A 16,045-nucleotide genomic window follows, 5' to 3' on the forward strand; every position below is an offset into this window, starting at 1 on the left:
GTTGACTCGTAGATGGTATGAACTTAAGAAGACATGGAATGCACAGAAAAAGACACCCCTAGGCCTAAGCCTGTAGATTATTCTGTCAAAAGACACCACAATGTCATAGAACTTTGAAGGAGGTGGTCTCCCCTAGGCAGACCTTGAGTGAGGGTGGGTGGAGGCGAAATACGAGAGTGAGTGAGAATGACAACTACAAGTTCATTGAGGGTGCAGTCAAGAACAAAGGCAGTCGGTCTGTCACCACTATGACTTGGAGAAGTACTCGGATGAAACATAGTTGGACATGGACACATTCATTGTGTCCGCTCCCAGTACAAACATTTTCAATATCCTGGCCTGAAGTGAAAACATATACGTACTATAGTTCGCACTGCAGTGCCAACAAAGCTATTTGATTTAATTAGGGATTTAACCGACCGTGCAGCCTGCTTGTGCTAGCAAAGTTCTTTGTTTGATCAAATCCAGGCTGCTCAACATTCACAACATACAGACATATCTTAGCACATACTATCCTTGCAAGGCTGCATCTTTGTATCTCGCATGCCATACATGTTTTTAGGTCCGATGGTACATTCATTGAACTTACACCAACAATATTACAGACAATACTACAACCTCTATGCAGTGGACTCCAACGGGGTGATTATATACAGTGCAGACATCATCGAAGATAATTGATGTACTAGATTTCCATTGCTTTTCAGAATTCCGGCATTGCCTCCTGCTGCTCCATTCATATCAGTCCAAGATCTGTGTGAATACCTTGGCTGCACCGCTCATATGCAAAATTTGAGAGATGGCTGCGTGTAGGGCGATGAAATGAGGGTTAGGCAACGGTATGTCTTGTGTAGGGGTAGCGTGATTCCGGAAGGTGATAGTTCTATTGAGAATGTTGCGATGTATCCACCACCCGCTGCTAACTTCCTTGACTACGTACTTGTTTTCTCGCTGGAGTGCTGATCAATATGAGGCATTCCGAGAACGAAAGCCTGCAGACTCACCTCCGTCTGTTTGAGGTATACTTTTAGCTTATCAAAAACAATGTGGGTATGATGTTTGAGCATCATGCCATTGGAAGGATCATCTACGAGCCTTTCCATATCTTGAATAGTTTCTTTGGACATTCCTGAGTAATGTCGAATGATATTCCACGTTGCAGCCGCAGTATGCGCCTGTGTAATCCAACTTGAGGGTCAGGATTAATGCTGACCTGGCAGAGAAATCCTTACCCGTTCCAGGGTGAAAACACCGACGGCCCGTTTCAGGATGTGCGCTCCTGTCAAGGTTATCCAAGGCTGATCGCTACTGGCGGGCCTGTGTTCTCCATCCCACATACCGGTAACAACGCATCTATAACCATCTCACCGATTAAGCTGTTAGAGTCAACACTGAAAGCCACCTTTCTGACAGTGGGATGTACATCGCTCCTAAATCCACTATGCCGTTCCAGATTGGCACTTACTGAGGCTGCCATAGGTGTCATCAATAATCAGTGTGGCTTGATCAGAAATCAGGTCTGATGGCTGGTGAGATCCGGCTGTGACTACCAAGGGGAAATCACATTGGTATTCATGGCAGACACTTAAGTTATAACTTACATGGCCATAGCAAATACATAAACCAAGTCCTCGCGAGGTTGACTTGCTCGTAGATCTCCGGACATGCGCAAATAGCACAGGCGGTATAACACTCAGATTTTTCACCACCGCTTTGGCGAGCGTTCCTCAGCATCACGTCTAGAACCCTGGATGCGTCCAAGTTGTTCACGCGTGGTGGAGTTTCAATCCACCTGTTTTGCTTTGTCATTAGCTGGTCTAGGATTTGTCGAGCCTGCTTCACATAGGTCGCAGTGGATATATCAGCATTTTGCATGGACAGATACACGTTCTCGTTGAAACTGAGGACAGAATCAGGTTCGCTGATGGTCTCACTCAGGTTGCTCAGGTTGCTCATATTGCTCGTGGTTCGTGAGTGAGACATGTTAGAGGACAATATTAAAGGTGTATGATGCTTGGGGTGGTTATTGAGTGGTTGTTGTTTGTAGGGCTTATAACACCTGAGATCTGAGACATGGCCAAAGGGTCTGTGACAGATCCCGTTCAAATTGAGGGACAAATTGTTAATACTTTACAGCTATGTGCAAAAACATTGACAGTACACATGTGACTCAAATACATTAGGAAATTAAATTTAAAAGTCATAGGCCACCAATTTACAACTGTGTCTTGATGTGTTGTGTCTTCCCCTAGCTTATTATCATCTTATCATTACTCTCACCATGTCTTCCATCTTTGATGACCTTTCCTTTCTGAACTTTCTGACACTGCTGTTGAAACTGAACGTGAAATGTCTCCGACTGTTCCAAGTCTTCCAACAGACATGAGCCCAGATAATGAAGAGCCTTCACCAACTGCAAAACAGCCTGCAAAGAAACGAGGATGTCCTTGCAAGCAGCCGGCCAAGACCATAGGTGAGTATATGCATCTGCATCAGTAGAGTACTCAATGTATGATTATCTGACTCTCATGAAGCTTCTGACACAGCAAAAACTGTCAATGTGCATGCTGAACCCAAGAAATCAGTCATCACGTACTATCTCACCATGTACTCGATTACCCAGATGCAAAAGGCTGAAAATCAACGAAAATCAATCAACACATTCTTGGTGCTTTCCCCTGAGCTTGAGTTTACACGATCAAAGCACAAATTCTCAAAAAGATCTCGGAGGGTCTGAAACCGAAGATGATTGCCTTTGAACACTACTCTGTCACATGGACCATACCACAGACTCAAGCATCTTCTATGCCACTATGTTCACCCACAGATTATCAGTTTCTGCTGGACCTTGCATCAAAGCAAAAGACTCCCTCAGTGAATCTTGTGATCAAGGCTCATCCACTGAAAACTAAGGTAGTGTATGCTTTTTGAGTCAATGTATGCACTAACATTGTCATAGAAAACCAAGTCCTCAAAGAATAACAAGGACTCAGACGAGAGCCGAGATAGCGAGAGTGAGAATGCCAATACTGGCGATGAAGATGACTGGCCAAAAAAGAAATCAAAGGCCAAGGTAATTTGTGTCTTTCATGCCTGAACATTATATAAATGACAGTTGCAGAAGAAGCCAAAGTTGATGATTAAGACTGTGCTCAACACAAAGATAAACTCAAAATCCAGCTTCTTCAGAATTGTTGGATGTGTTTGAAAGCAGGATGCTCCTTAGATCATTGTTTCATGCACCCTGAGCACTCTGAACACTTTCCACTCGGTCATGATCACTTTGCTGTGTGGGCAGCTGCTTGGGTATTCTCTCAATCATTTTTGTATCAGTTTGCTAGTTATTCATGCAATTCTTGGCTGTTTGACAGAACAAGGATAATAGTCTCGCAAACATGGAATCACCACCTAACCACCATAAATTCAACATGATACCAGGTCATCAATTGAATGAGTTGTCTCCACTGCTTCAGCATTGCCTTGCAAATCATAACCAACCAACTGCCAGTAACTCAGCTGCTCCGGTGTTCAACTTCAATATACCTCCAGAATTACTCAATGTGTTCCATCCAACAAACATAAAACCAACCAAGGAGCATGCCCCTCCTACAATGCAAGATCAACACTCTCTTCTCCAGCCTGGATCTCATCATGACCCTGACCTTTCTCTGGATGGTTTCTGTGCTTCATACAATCTCAGTGATGGGATCTGAATGAGGCTGCATGAAAATGGATATATGAGTGCAGAAACTTTGACCTTCATTGTCATTCCAGAACTATGGGAGATGGGTTTCAAATTTGGAGAGATTGCTGCAATGAAAGCAGCTATGAAACATTGGAGCCAGTAAATTTGGACTCATCATTGCAAACAGATTCTCACTCTCATTTTGTTGTACTTGTGCCTAGACATCATTGTGTTTCATTCTGCATTGCTCAACAGTTCTGTAATTGTACACCTTGTGCTATCATGTATAGTGTTTCATAGAGTCTAGAAATAACCAGCATGCATAATGTATCCTTTGGCATCAGAGTCGGTGATCACATCCATCGCAATGTACATGTCATATATGATACCATCAACATCATCTGAGAAGTATTCTTGGTTACGACAAATAAAGGACTTGATCTTGGAGAAAGCTTCTTCAATAGGATTGAGATTGGGGGAATAAGGTGGTAGATACTTGAGTCGAACACCTACCAATGCTCAATAAGTGAATATGAGCAGTGACTCAAGCCACCTACCAGCTTTGTGAATGAGTTCTGCAACACATTCTCCATGGTGTATCTTGGCATTGTCCATGATGAGCACACTCAATTTACCTGGGTATGGGGTGCATAATGGCAGCTAGTAGAATATGAGAGATGTTCTACCAGGAATGATAAAAAAACACTTACAACATCCCCTTCGAGAAATGTTTTGAATGTTGCTGTAGTGAATGAACCCTTGACAACAGAGACAGCCACCATGCCATTGATAGTGAGCAGCCTGAGTCCAGATAAGTGATGCCCAGAAACAAAAACCTGTTTCTTCACAGCACGAGTGCCTTTCAATGACCTCCCATTGGTTCTTCCCAATGTCCTCTTATCTTTTGACGTCTCATCCAGGAATCCAAGTTCCTCAGGTTCATATTGTGCCATTCTCCTGATGAAATCTGCCTGTTTGGCCTTATTTCTTTCTTTTGCAATCTTCCTCAGCTTTTTGCAGGAAATTCCAGCATGTGAAAGCTCTCAGTAGATGGTCATTGTTACAGTTAAGCCCAGCTTAACCAACAGTGCACTTGATAGGGTCAATCCCATGTCCGCTTCATGGAGCACCGAGACAATGGAAGACTGAATGAAGGCTGTTCATCCAAAATGACTTGACTAAAGGATCAAAGCAGATACTAGAGTCGTATATCACAAGTGAAGATCAAGTTAGAGAAATACATGGTCTAACTACAGTGGTATATATATAGGTATCGTCCTATGAGTTCAGGGTAGGCTTGGGTAGCCAGAAAGCGTCCCAACTAGGTAAGCATCTATGTGAGTCATAAGGACTCAGAGATAAGAGTACCAGTTTAATGGTAAGGGTCCAGGGTATGGTACTGGCACAGCGGTAGGTGTCCAAGTCAGATAACGCTATCTGTCATAATAAGCGATAGGATAAACAATAGTTGTTACCAGTGTATCAGTAGGGGTGATAAGGGAGAAGCGCGCTGCTTCTATTGATCCCAGTCTAGGTCCAGTCTAGAGCTGTCATGCTCCAACAGCTGTCATGCTGTGCTCTGTAGTTCAGTCACGTGCTGGTGATGTCATCTGTCACGTGTTGTGACACAGTTGTGGTGGCGACATTTTGGTGGAGACAATAGGGGTCTGAGGGTCCCTGTAACAGTCATGTAGTGAACAGAAATGAATCTGTTATCACTGAGTAAGATTGGGAGTTCATCAAGGAACCAGTCAGGATGGTGTTTCACGAGTTGAAGTAGATAGTTCACATTATCAAAACTGAATGTTTTAGGATGGCCAGGAGTACTGTAGTTGTGTCGAACAACATCCCCCATTTCATGCCAAAGTTTGATCATCCACCAAAATGTACTTTCTGAAAAGCCAACACAGTTGAATATTTGTTTGAGAGAGTGTATGTTCTGTTCATGAAGCTTGACAGCTGCAAGTTTGACATCACGACTAATTTTTCAGAATGGCATGGTGGTGAGCACTGTGTTTCACACTGTTATGATTTTTTATTTTTTTATTTTCCTAATGTATTTGAGTCACATATGTACTGTCGACATTTTTGCACATAGCTGTAAATAATTGAGCATGCCTCAAGATGCATGATCAAAGCCTGAAAATATTGACAATTAATTTCAACCCCAGATTCATGCTCAAACAGGGAATTTGTATACATATAATGCTGAATTTGTTGGCATGGATCTGCCTTATTGTTGAATTTATAATCAGATAATGAGAATGACAAGTATATGTTGACCACAAGATTAGATATACCACATGATCAAATGCGTAATAAATTTAAACTCTGTTTTAAATTGGGTGGGGGGACAGAGTGCAACTATGTTGGGTGGGCACAGGGAGGAAAAATCAAGAATATGTACATGGATATTTCTGATGCTAGATTCTGATGATGATCCTGAAAATGTGCATAGGGCATATGAGTGCCCCATTGAGTGCACCACTTAGTGGGGCACTGTCTGATTTGAGTATTCTGTCAGATGTCCACTCAATTCATCTACTCACACTAGAAAGGGCCTGGCCTCAACACTTGGTGGACAGCAGATGAATGGATTAATTTGCTACAATGCTTCCAAGTGCTACTCTAAGATGCCTGGCAATGACCCTGAAAACCCTCTAAAGCACCTGCACACCCAAACTAGACTGACCCCTAATGACCCTAGATGCCCAAATACCCTACTACAATGCAATGTGACTATGAGTGGATGTACAATGGCAACTTTTGTATAGAATACATAGTAATGCACATAAAAGTTACTGTATGATATAGTATGCAATATGATGACAGGTGCTGGCACATAAGTTACTGTAGGGATATGGTATGCAATATAATGACAGGTGCTGCAGGGTCAACATAGATCAGTGGATTGGGATAGTATGAATCACAAGTTAGAGCTACTTATCTTTAACTGAAAAGGATTGTCTGGAAAAGAGAAGAGCACTGTGAGCATCTTGGATGGACATGTATGTTTGGCCTTGGACAAGGTGGATGCCTTGATCAGCTGAAGAAACTGGAAAGGGTCCAGATGAAGGGGCAACAACCAACAAAAACAAATCCTGCACAGAATTCTTTGGACAGTCAATCAGTCAATATCATGGCACCAGAGGCCACCAAACCAAAACCAAAACCAAGACCAGTCCCAAAGAAGTCCAAAACGTCAATGAGGCTAAAATTTCAAGGTAGCAAGAGTTAGCCCCCAGCATCTGAACTACAGTCATAGTCTCTGAGCTCACCAGAAGAACACATGCCCAGATCCCAGCTTCATGGTCCTGACTTGCAGTTTGGTTTTGTTCCCCCCAATGTGATTGTGGAGGCAGGTGGCACTGTGGAGGATAAGGATAGTTCAGAAGACTCAGAGGAGGATAAGGATGGTTTAGGTGATGACAAGGATGATTTGGATGATGACAAGAATGATGCAGACACTAACAATGTTAATGGTACCTGTCTTGTGTTTTTTTTTCTACAAAGCTAATGGCAGGCACTCTCCATTTGCAGATTTCATGCATGATGGTGAAGTCCAGTCCCTTACCCACAGCACTAACTCTCTGTTTTGGTCCACAGATGACAATGATACTATCCCATTCCCTCCCTGAAGCACTAACAACTCTCTGATGAAGAAAAAGAAACATGCACATCCAATCTCTCCATCTCAGTCTACTGATGATGGTGCTACTCTACCCCCTTCCTGCATGAAGAAACAGAATAGTGCTATCCTGCCCCCTCCCCATGTGACAAAAAAGATATGTGTGCATCCTGTCTCTCAATCTCAGCCTGAAAATGATAGTGACATCCTATCTTGTCCCCAATGTGCCGACAACTCCCATGCTCGCTCTGTTCCATCAATGGATAGCAACATTCCATCTCCTCCAAGGCACCGTGAAGCAGCTAACAACCCAGGTAGAGGGAACAACTATGCTAGGAGCTGGGATCAGCTGGTGGAAAGCAGCCCTAATAATGCCAGTTCTGTACATGACATCCTTGAGGACCATCATGCAAAGAACCATCATCCTTGCCCACCCAACCCAGGTAGACTCAAGAATCTGCATTAGCAGGTGGTGGATGAATCATCTGCCAACAAAGAGGACAAGGTTGTAGACTCACCCAAGAGGTGGCATTCAGCCAACAAAGTAGTGTCTCAAACCATTGGGTTTTATCCCTACTCTAGGAAAGACATCCTGGAGGCCTCAAAGAAGAAGTCACAACTAGGGTTGGTCATGGATGGTGCCGCTTCAAACTGCAAGACTTTTATTGAGAAGACAGGTATTGAATATCTCACAGAAGCACTTGACAATTTTGCAGTGGATGATATTGGCGTCGATGACAGCTACTGGGATAGATATAAACATGACATGGCAATTATTGTATGTACACAGAGTCTCTCATAGTGGATACTAATTTTTTATTTTTAGTTATGGGATGACCATGCTACAATGTGGTCTGAGATGAAAAAAGCTGCACAGTCCATTACTGCCACCAAGTTTGACATCCTACCATCAGACATTGACAACGACAATAAGTTTGAAGACTATGTCAGTCAACAAGTCACGGAGTTATTGGATGGAGGCTATTTCTTGCAGAATGGTGTCAATGAACAGGTGGGTTGATGAGAGATGCAATTAAAGGTGCTAGATATTCTCACTAGGGGAGGACCAACAACCTTGCCCATGACGTGCTTGGTGCAATACCATTTTCTATAAGGGTGACAATGCACTCGCAAAGGTCTTCCCAAATGTATTTGCTGAGGCCATTCCCAAGGGTACCGTGGCACTTGCAGCAACCGTGGTAGGTGTCAATCCCCTCACCTTCTTATTCAGCACTCACTTCCACTAGCTTGCTGCAGCCATTGACGAGTGTCACGAATTCCTAATACAAATCATTTTTCATTTCTCAGTTTTCCTTCAGCTACTTCCAGTACCTGAACCAGTCACGTGGCTCCTCACCCTTTCACACCTTCACCAGTCACATCTCCAATTGGCTCCCCTACTCCATGGGCTAGAACAATCTCGCTTCCCAAAGAAGAACTGGTTGGATCTTGGGTTTCTATTTAGTTGCCGTCTTACTCATTGCTTATATGTCATGATGTCATGATCAGTCATCTGCAGTATCATACGACTCTTTTCTCATTGGCTGATTTCTTTCATACTCAGATATCTCCTATTCAATGTTATGTATATAAGTAGGTTAGTTAGCCTAAGTACTCCTTAGACTTAACCTCTTCATTCTCTACAGTTGTAGTAGACCTAGACGTTCACACTCAATCTACCTTGTTCTCATCATCAACTGTGACCAAGTCCTAGTGGTTGTTGTCTGACTTTACCATTCGGTGAACTCAGGTCATAACATTAGGTTAAGTCTTCTTACCACTCCGACTTGAACTTTGTCTTGGACATCACTGTTCTCAACAAACTTCACTATGCTATTCTGCTGAGATTTATCTCATGGATTACGTTTAATTCAATCATCATTCCCCGATGTGTTTTGTTATATCAATCTCTTTACATTACTCTTTAGTAGAAGTGAACCAGGCCCTCATCTTACTACGAGCCGCCAGTTCATAAGGATCAGTGACACTTAGGTCCTGTTTCTGCATGTCTGCAGTTAGACCCAAAGCCCTGCCAACTGTATGCTACATATCTGCTTTCTACATAACAGAATGGCACTCGTGACTGTCCTCTCACAGTCTAGCTACTTTATGATAAGAACCTAGGGTGCTAAAAGTAGACCCAAAGTTCACCGTGTCTTTCGCGAACTCCTCTCAAGTTCTACTTAGGTTGATGAACCACTACATGCACTGTATTCGCACCTTTATCATCATTGCCCCGCCATACAGATCCCGCCTTGTTGAGGCTAGAGCTCTTGCCTTACACGACAATGCTTCCTGTCTAGCAAACAACTGCTCGTTTTTCAATGTCTGAGAATCTAGGAGAATCTGGGATTGCTGATTCCGAGGATACAGAAGTGACAATGGCTCCGCCAACCATTCCACCTGGCAACAGCTCCAGACAGAGCAACAATCCCATCTCTGGCACCATTGTCATGGATCAACCAAGGCCCAGTCGTATCTGTAGAACCATCCACCACCCCAATCGAAGGCCCTTCTGCACCGCCAGGCATCTCAGGGCCCGGGCCGACTATCATCACCCACAAGGACATTTCAGACGCAATCCACGTCGTCATCACACAAGAAAGAACGTACACCAGAGCCTTCATAGACCAATTGCAGAGGGAGATTGATGAGCTCCAAGCAGGCATGGTACACGCGGACGATGTGATCGTGGATCTGAGGATCAGAGTGAGGGACGCAGAGAACAAAATCATGGATTTGGAAACCTCGTCTACAATGAAGACCCCAGGACCTATATCTGGGACTTCAAGCTCTGATCTCAAGATGGCGAAACCCGCAGATTTCACAGGGGACAAGAACTCCATTGACGTTGACACTTTCCTCACCCAACTCAAAATCTACTTCACAGGTTACCCTGGGGCGACAGAACATCAGAAAAGCTCATACTTAATTTCCTTCTGTCGGGGGTCAGCATCAAAGTGGGCAGAAAGTGTCACTCCAAAAGCTCTTGGAGGCGCAATCGGGTCTTACAATGAAATCAAGAATGACATGAAAGCCATGTGGGGACTCGTCAATAAAGAGGAAAAAGCAGCAAGGGAATTGGAAGCCCTCTGTCAAGGAAACCACACAGTAGCAGAGTACGTTTCCCTCTTCCGGCAGAAGATTGCCCACTGCCACTTCTCTGACTATGAGCTCATGCGCAAGTTCTGCTTCAGAGCAGACCAACGGGTTAAATTCCAGTTGGCATTTGTCTGCCCTGATACGAAAGACACTCTGGAGGGCTTGATCAGAGAGGTGCTCGTCATCGGGCAAAATCTGGAGGAGTTTGACAAAGAGAAGAAGACTGGCTTTGTACCCCACCGCCAGTGGCAAGGTGCTGCTGCAATATCTGCACCAGCAGCACCCAAGACCATGTCGCAAGGAGGAAATGCGATAGACGTTGATGCAACCAGAACAGGAGGTAGACCCCAACCTCAAGGACAACTGGGACGTGATTTCAAATGCTACCATTGTGGAGAAGACAGGCACATGGCTCGTAACTGCACGGGAAAGCCTCTTGACAAGGGCAAGGGACTGGCTGTCCGCACCATCAAAGGAGAAGAAGTTCCAGCTGTGAAAGCACTCACACTGGAAGATATTAACCACATCATAAATGAGAGGATCTGCCTCTCCACCATGTACAACCCAGAGAAGAAGGGTTTTTAGATAGATCAAAGTTAACTGCAAACTTAGATCAGAAGAATCATTTTTCCATTCTTGGTGACTCGGCAATTATGTTTACAGAAGTATCAGAAGTTTGTTCTGGGAATAAACAAGAGCATTTTTACTTGCCAGTTACGTTGGAAGGAAAACACAAGAAAGCAGCTGTTAATGCTCTAGTAGACTGCGGAGCAACAAATCTCTTCATTGGTAAAAAGTTTGTAGAAAAGAATCAAGTCCAAACCAAGCAGTTGTTGCAAGCAATGTCGATCCGCAACATTGATGAAACTACAAATTCTGCCAGGCCAATTACAAGATATGCAGATTTGAAGCTCACGATAGGGGACCATGAAGAAGAAGTGGCTTTCCTAATCACAGATCTAGGAACTGAAGATGTCATCATTGGAGTAGATTGGCTATGATACCACAATCCCAGTATTGATTGGAATGCGGGAAAGGTGGCATTAGACCATTGTCCGGTTAAATGTCAAAAAGCCAAGGTCAAGGACAAAAAGACCAAGGCAAAGAAGCAAAGAGCCATGAACTCTTCGATCCTTTCGGTGTTGCCCAACTTGATACCGGCAGAAGATGATGAAGATGAGGATATTGAGGGAGCCTCTATCCATCATCAGAGTCAATCAACAGGCTTCAACTCTTCGCCTTTGTCACATGAATCACGAGGACATGTTAGGCTTGAGGAAGAAGAACAATTGGACCTTGCTACTACTGTTGGACATGGAGCTATCAAGAATGTGCCTGAGATTGAGGAGGTTGAGAATGAGGATTCATCACGAAATGTGTGGATCAGATATAAGAGCTCTGTAGCGTCAGAGTTAGCTCAGCAGGAGGAAAAGAAGAAGAAAAGAAGCCTGTGGAAGAAATGGTGCCAGAGTGGCTCCATGACTACCTTAAGGTCTTCTCAGAAGAAGAGTCTACTCGATTCCCTGAGTCAAAAAAGTGGGATCACAAGGTAGACCTTAAGGACCCTAACGATCTTCCTCCCAATGCGAAGGCATATCCTCTGTCACCCGCCGAAAATGAAGCATGTGAGAAGTGGCTGAAGCAAGAATATGATTTAGGACAACTGAGAGATTCCAAATCTCCAGTAGCAGCTCCTTTCTTCTTTGTTGCTAAGAAAGACAGAAAGCTCAGACCTATCATGGACTATCGGAGGTTGAATGGGGAAACCATCTGAAATGCATACCCTCTCCCTTGTTCTCAAGATCTCATTGATTGTCTCTCTGGTGCGAAACTCTTCTCGAAAATGGACGTTCAATGGGGTTACAATAATATTAGAATGAAAGAAGGAGACCAGTGGAAGGCCACCTTCAAAACTCCTTTTGGACATCATGAACCAGTCGTAATGTACTTTGGCATGACGAACTCCCCAGCTACTTTCCAAACTATGATGGACCAAATCTTCCAAGATTTAAAGGAAGGCAAGGTTGTTGTAGTCTACATTGACAACATCTTGGTCTTCACCAACGATGATGTAGAGAAACATCAGAAGGTGGTGCACGAGGTACTACAGAGACTACAGGACAATGATCTCTATCTCAAACCGGAGAAATGTTCCTTTGAGAAGAAAGAAGTAGAGTTTCTTGGTTTGATTATCAAAGATGGACATGTCTCCATGGATCCAGTTAAGGTTAAAGGAGTTCAGGAATGGCCTACTCCTACCTGCATTAAGGATATCCAAAGATTCATGGGATTTGTGAACTTTTATCGTCGATTCATTCTTGGTTTCTCGAACATTGCTAGACCCATGAATGAGCTCATCAGGAAGGATGTACCATGGGAATGGATGGACAAACAAGAGAAGGCTTTCAGAACCCTTAAGGACAATTTCACTTCCGCACCAGTACTAGTTATGCCAGATGCAAATAAGAAACAGAAGATAGAGAGTGACACATCTGACTATGCTACTGGTGGTGTACTTTCTCAACTGGAAGAAGACGGACTATGGCATCCAGTGGCTTTTTTTAGTAAATCAATGCAGGATGCAGAGAGGAACTATGATATCCACGACAAGGAACTTTTAGCTATCATCCGTGCATTGGAAGAGTGGAGGCATTATGTGCAAGGTACACCTCATCCGGTAGAGATTTGGATGGACCACAAGAACCTCGAGTACTTCATGACAAGCCAGAAGTTAACTCACAGACAAGCGAGATGGTCCTTGTTCCTTACAGAATACAACTTCACACTGCAACACAAACCGGGGAAGGTTAATGACACTGCTGATGCTCTGTCCAGGAGGCCAGACCACAGAGGGGGGGTAGAAAATGACAATTCCGATTGCGTGCTTTTGAAACCTGAGTTTTTCCATATTAAAGCTGCAAAAAGAGGTCAGATTCTGATAGAAGGAGAACATTCGCTATTGAAGCATATCAGAAACTGCACTGATTTAGATCCAGAAGTCCAAAATGCTATCGAAAACTCTGAAGAAGGCCCCTGTACAGTTGAGGAGAGGATTAGAAGAGTGGAATATGGAAGATGGACTCATTCTATTCCGAGGATTGGTCTACATTCCCAATGATAAGGAAATTTGTCACTCGGTGTTAGAGATCTTTCACAACTCACCTGCAGCAGGACACATGGGACGTGCCAAAACTCTTGAACTTGTCTCCCGGAACTATTGGTGGCCCCAGATGCAGAAATGGGTCAATGACTACATAGATGGATGTGATCGAATGCAAGCAAACGAAGGTGTTGCCATCAAAACCCCATGGACCTTTGAAGCCAAACGAAATCCCAGAAGGCCCATGGCAATTTATCAGTTGCGACCTTATCACCAATCTTCCCTTATCCGAAGGCAAAGATAGCATCTTCATCATAGTCAACTGTTTCACCAAGCAGGCTCATTTAATGCCAACCACCAAAGACATTAGTTCCAAAGGCATTGCAGACTTATTCATCCAACACATGTGGAAATTGCATGGTACTTCCAAAGAGAACAATCTCAGACAGAGGAACGCAATTTGTGTCAAAATTCATGCAAGAAGTGTCCAAGAGACTAGGGATCAAATGGTCCATGTCTACCACATACCACCCACAGACTGACGGACAGACAGAACAAGTCAATCAAGATGTTGAACAGTACCTACGACTCTTCACCTCATACCATCAGAATGATTGGGTGTCTTGGCTTCCAATTGCTGAATTCACACACAACAATTCTGTAACGGTCACTGGACACTCTCCATTCAAATGTCTCTACAGCTACAACCCCAAATTCACTATTTCTCCTAACTCGTCCAACACAGTACCCCAAGCCAATCGGAGACTAGCCAAAATGAGAGAAGCACAAGAAGAGGCAAAAGCGATGCTAGAAATAGCAAACGATCGAATGAAGCGCTTTTATGACCATAAAGTAAAAGACGCACCATAATTCAAACCAGGCAACAAGGTATGGTTGGACGCAACAAACATCAAACAATGTCGTCCAAGCCAAAAATTGTCCGACCGCCATCTTGGACCATTCAAAATCAAAGAGAAGACTGGCAAGTTAAACTACAAGTTGAAACTCCCCAGTAAATACCGCATTCACCCAATTTTCCATGTATCACTACTTACCCCACATCGAACCTCTCAACTTGTTGACCGCCCACCATTAGAACGCCCGCATCCGGAGATTGTTGATCAAGTCCCAGAATATGAAGTAGAGCAAATATTGCAAATGCAACAATACAGACACAAGTTGCAGTATTTAGTAAAATGGAAAGGATATTCAGTAGAAGAAGCAACATGGCAGTCAGAAGAAGATGTGAAGAATGCGCCGCTCATTGTAGCCAACTTTTATGCAAAAAACCCCAATGCGGTTAAATTGGCGCATATCTCCGCTTCAATTCTGACAACCCCTGATTTCCTTGAATGGCGAAAAAGAAATATTCGACCATCATACATTCACGAGGACGCTCACCTTAAAAAGGGGGTAATGTCATGAATTCCTAATACAAATCATTTTTCATTTCTCGGTTTTCCTTCGGCTACTTCCAGTACCTGAACTGGTCACGTGACTCCTCACCCTTTCACACCTTCACCAGTCACATCTCCAATTGGCTCCCCTACTCCACGGGCTAGAACAATCTCGCTTCCCAAAGAAGAACTGGTTGGATCTTGGGTTTCTATTTAGTTGCCGTCTTACTCATTGCTTATATATCATGATGTCATGATCAGTCATCCGCAGTATCATATGACTCTTTTCTTATTGGCTGATTTCTTTCATACTCAGATATCTCCTATTCAATGTTATGTATATAAGTAGGTTAGTTAGTGTAAGTACTCCTTAGACTTAGCCTCTTCATTCTCTACAGTTGTAGTAGACCTAGACGTTCACACTCAATCTACCTTGTTCTCATCATCAACTGTGACCAAGTCCTAGTGGTTGTTGTCTGACTTTACCATTCGGTGAACTCAAGTCATAACAACGAGTACAAGACTGGGGTCTATCTGCCAACAAAAATTGCTGCCGACTTGTATCAACCTATCTATGAGGATGTCATTGCACTCTACAGGACAGTGAGCGGTGACCATTATCACTCAAAGAAATGTGAAGCGGTTCATAAGAAGTGGGCACATTCTGCAGGGTATGTGATTTTATTGATCAATATACTGATTTAGTTGACACTGTTCAGTGTTCTGACTTGCAGTCATACTGGCTGGCACCATAATTGGGGTCTCAAATTGAATCTTGATTAGACACATTCATTTACATACATGTATTGACTACAACATAATCATGATTTGATTGGCGCTCTGTTATTGAATTTGAGTCTGCTGTATATTATCTATTTAGCTTCCGTGTTGCTGTGGTACTCTGTACCTCATCTATTTGGCCTCAGTAACACTTCTGTACCATTCTATACAAGCTCTCATAATACTTGGTATAGATCTGCACAATTCTGTACAGGCTATCTATGCAAATTGTACAGAGCTGTACAGAGAGAAGAACCCTTGCTGTGGGCTCTGTGGCTCCGTCTAGTACTATCCAGGGTTGTCTAGTACACCACTGATTTGCTGATGGAGATGTAAGCCCCATTTTCATTACC

At 43.5% G+C, this 16,045-nt stretch overlaps 3 protein-coding genes across 3 annotated transcripts; 2 read left to right on the forward strand and 1 right to left on the reverse strand.

The window, feature by feature from the left end:
- Positions 1-432: 432 nt before the first annotated feature.
- On the reverse strand, positions 433-2,054 carry EDB91DRAFT_1172556 (uncharacterized protein). The gene is made up of 6 exons (XM_041320262.1): positions 1,602-2,054; positions 1,393-1,470; positions 1,233-1,363; positions 1,005-1,175; positions 777-951; positions 433-730 (listed from the first exon to the last, which is right to left on the reverse strand). Exons 1-6 carry the CDS (start codon positions 1,981-1,983, stop codon positions 621-623), a joined length of 1,047 nt encoding a protein of 348 aa, XP_041170090.1. The 5' UTR covers positions 1,984-2,054; the 3' UTR covers positions 433-620.
- Positions 2,055-3,198: 1,144 nt separating this feature from the next.
- On the forward strand, positions 3,199-3,713 carry EDB91DRAFT_1063386 (uncharacterized protein; the record flags this gene model as incomplete). The annotated part of the gene is made up of 2 exons (XM_041314610.1): positions 3,199-3,306; positions 3,372-3,713. The coding sequence occupies 2 exons, from the start codon at positions 3,199-3,201 to the stop codon at positions 3,711-3,713; spliced, it is 450 nt and encodes a 149-aa protein (XP_041170091.1).
- A 3,261-nt stretch (positions 3,714-6,974) lies between these two features.
- EDB91DRAFT_1087781 (uncharacterized protein) lies at positions 6,975-8,334 on the forward strand (the record flags this gene model as incomplete). Its single annotated transcript, XM_041316288.1, has 6 exons — positions 6,975-7,167; positions 7,226-7,283; positions 7,326-7,695; positions 7,783-7,990; positions 8,030-8,091; positions 8,140-8,334. 6 exons carry the CDS (start codon positions 6,975-6,977, stop codon positions 8,332-8,334), a joined length of 1,086 nt encoding a protein of 361 aa, XP_041170092.1.
- Positions 8,335-16,045: the final 7,711 nt, after the last annotated feature.

This window comes from Suillus paluster, assembly GCF_016628075.1.
Source record: "Suillus paluster strain FC165 chromosome Unknown EDB91scaffold_147, whole genome shotgun sequence".
In the NCBI taxonomy this organism is placed as follows: Eukaryota; Fungi; Basidiomycota; class Agaricomycetes; order Boletales; family Suillaceae; genus Suillus; species Suillus paluster.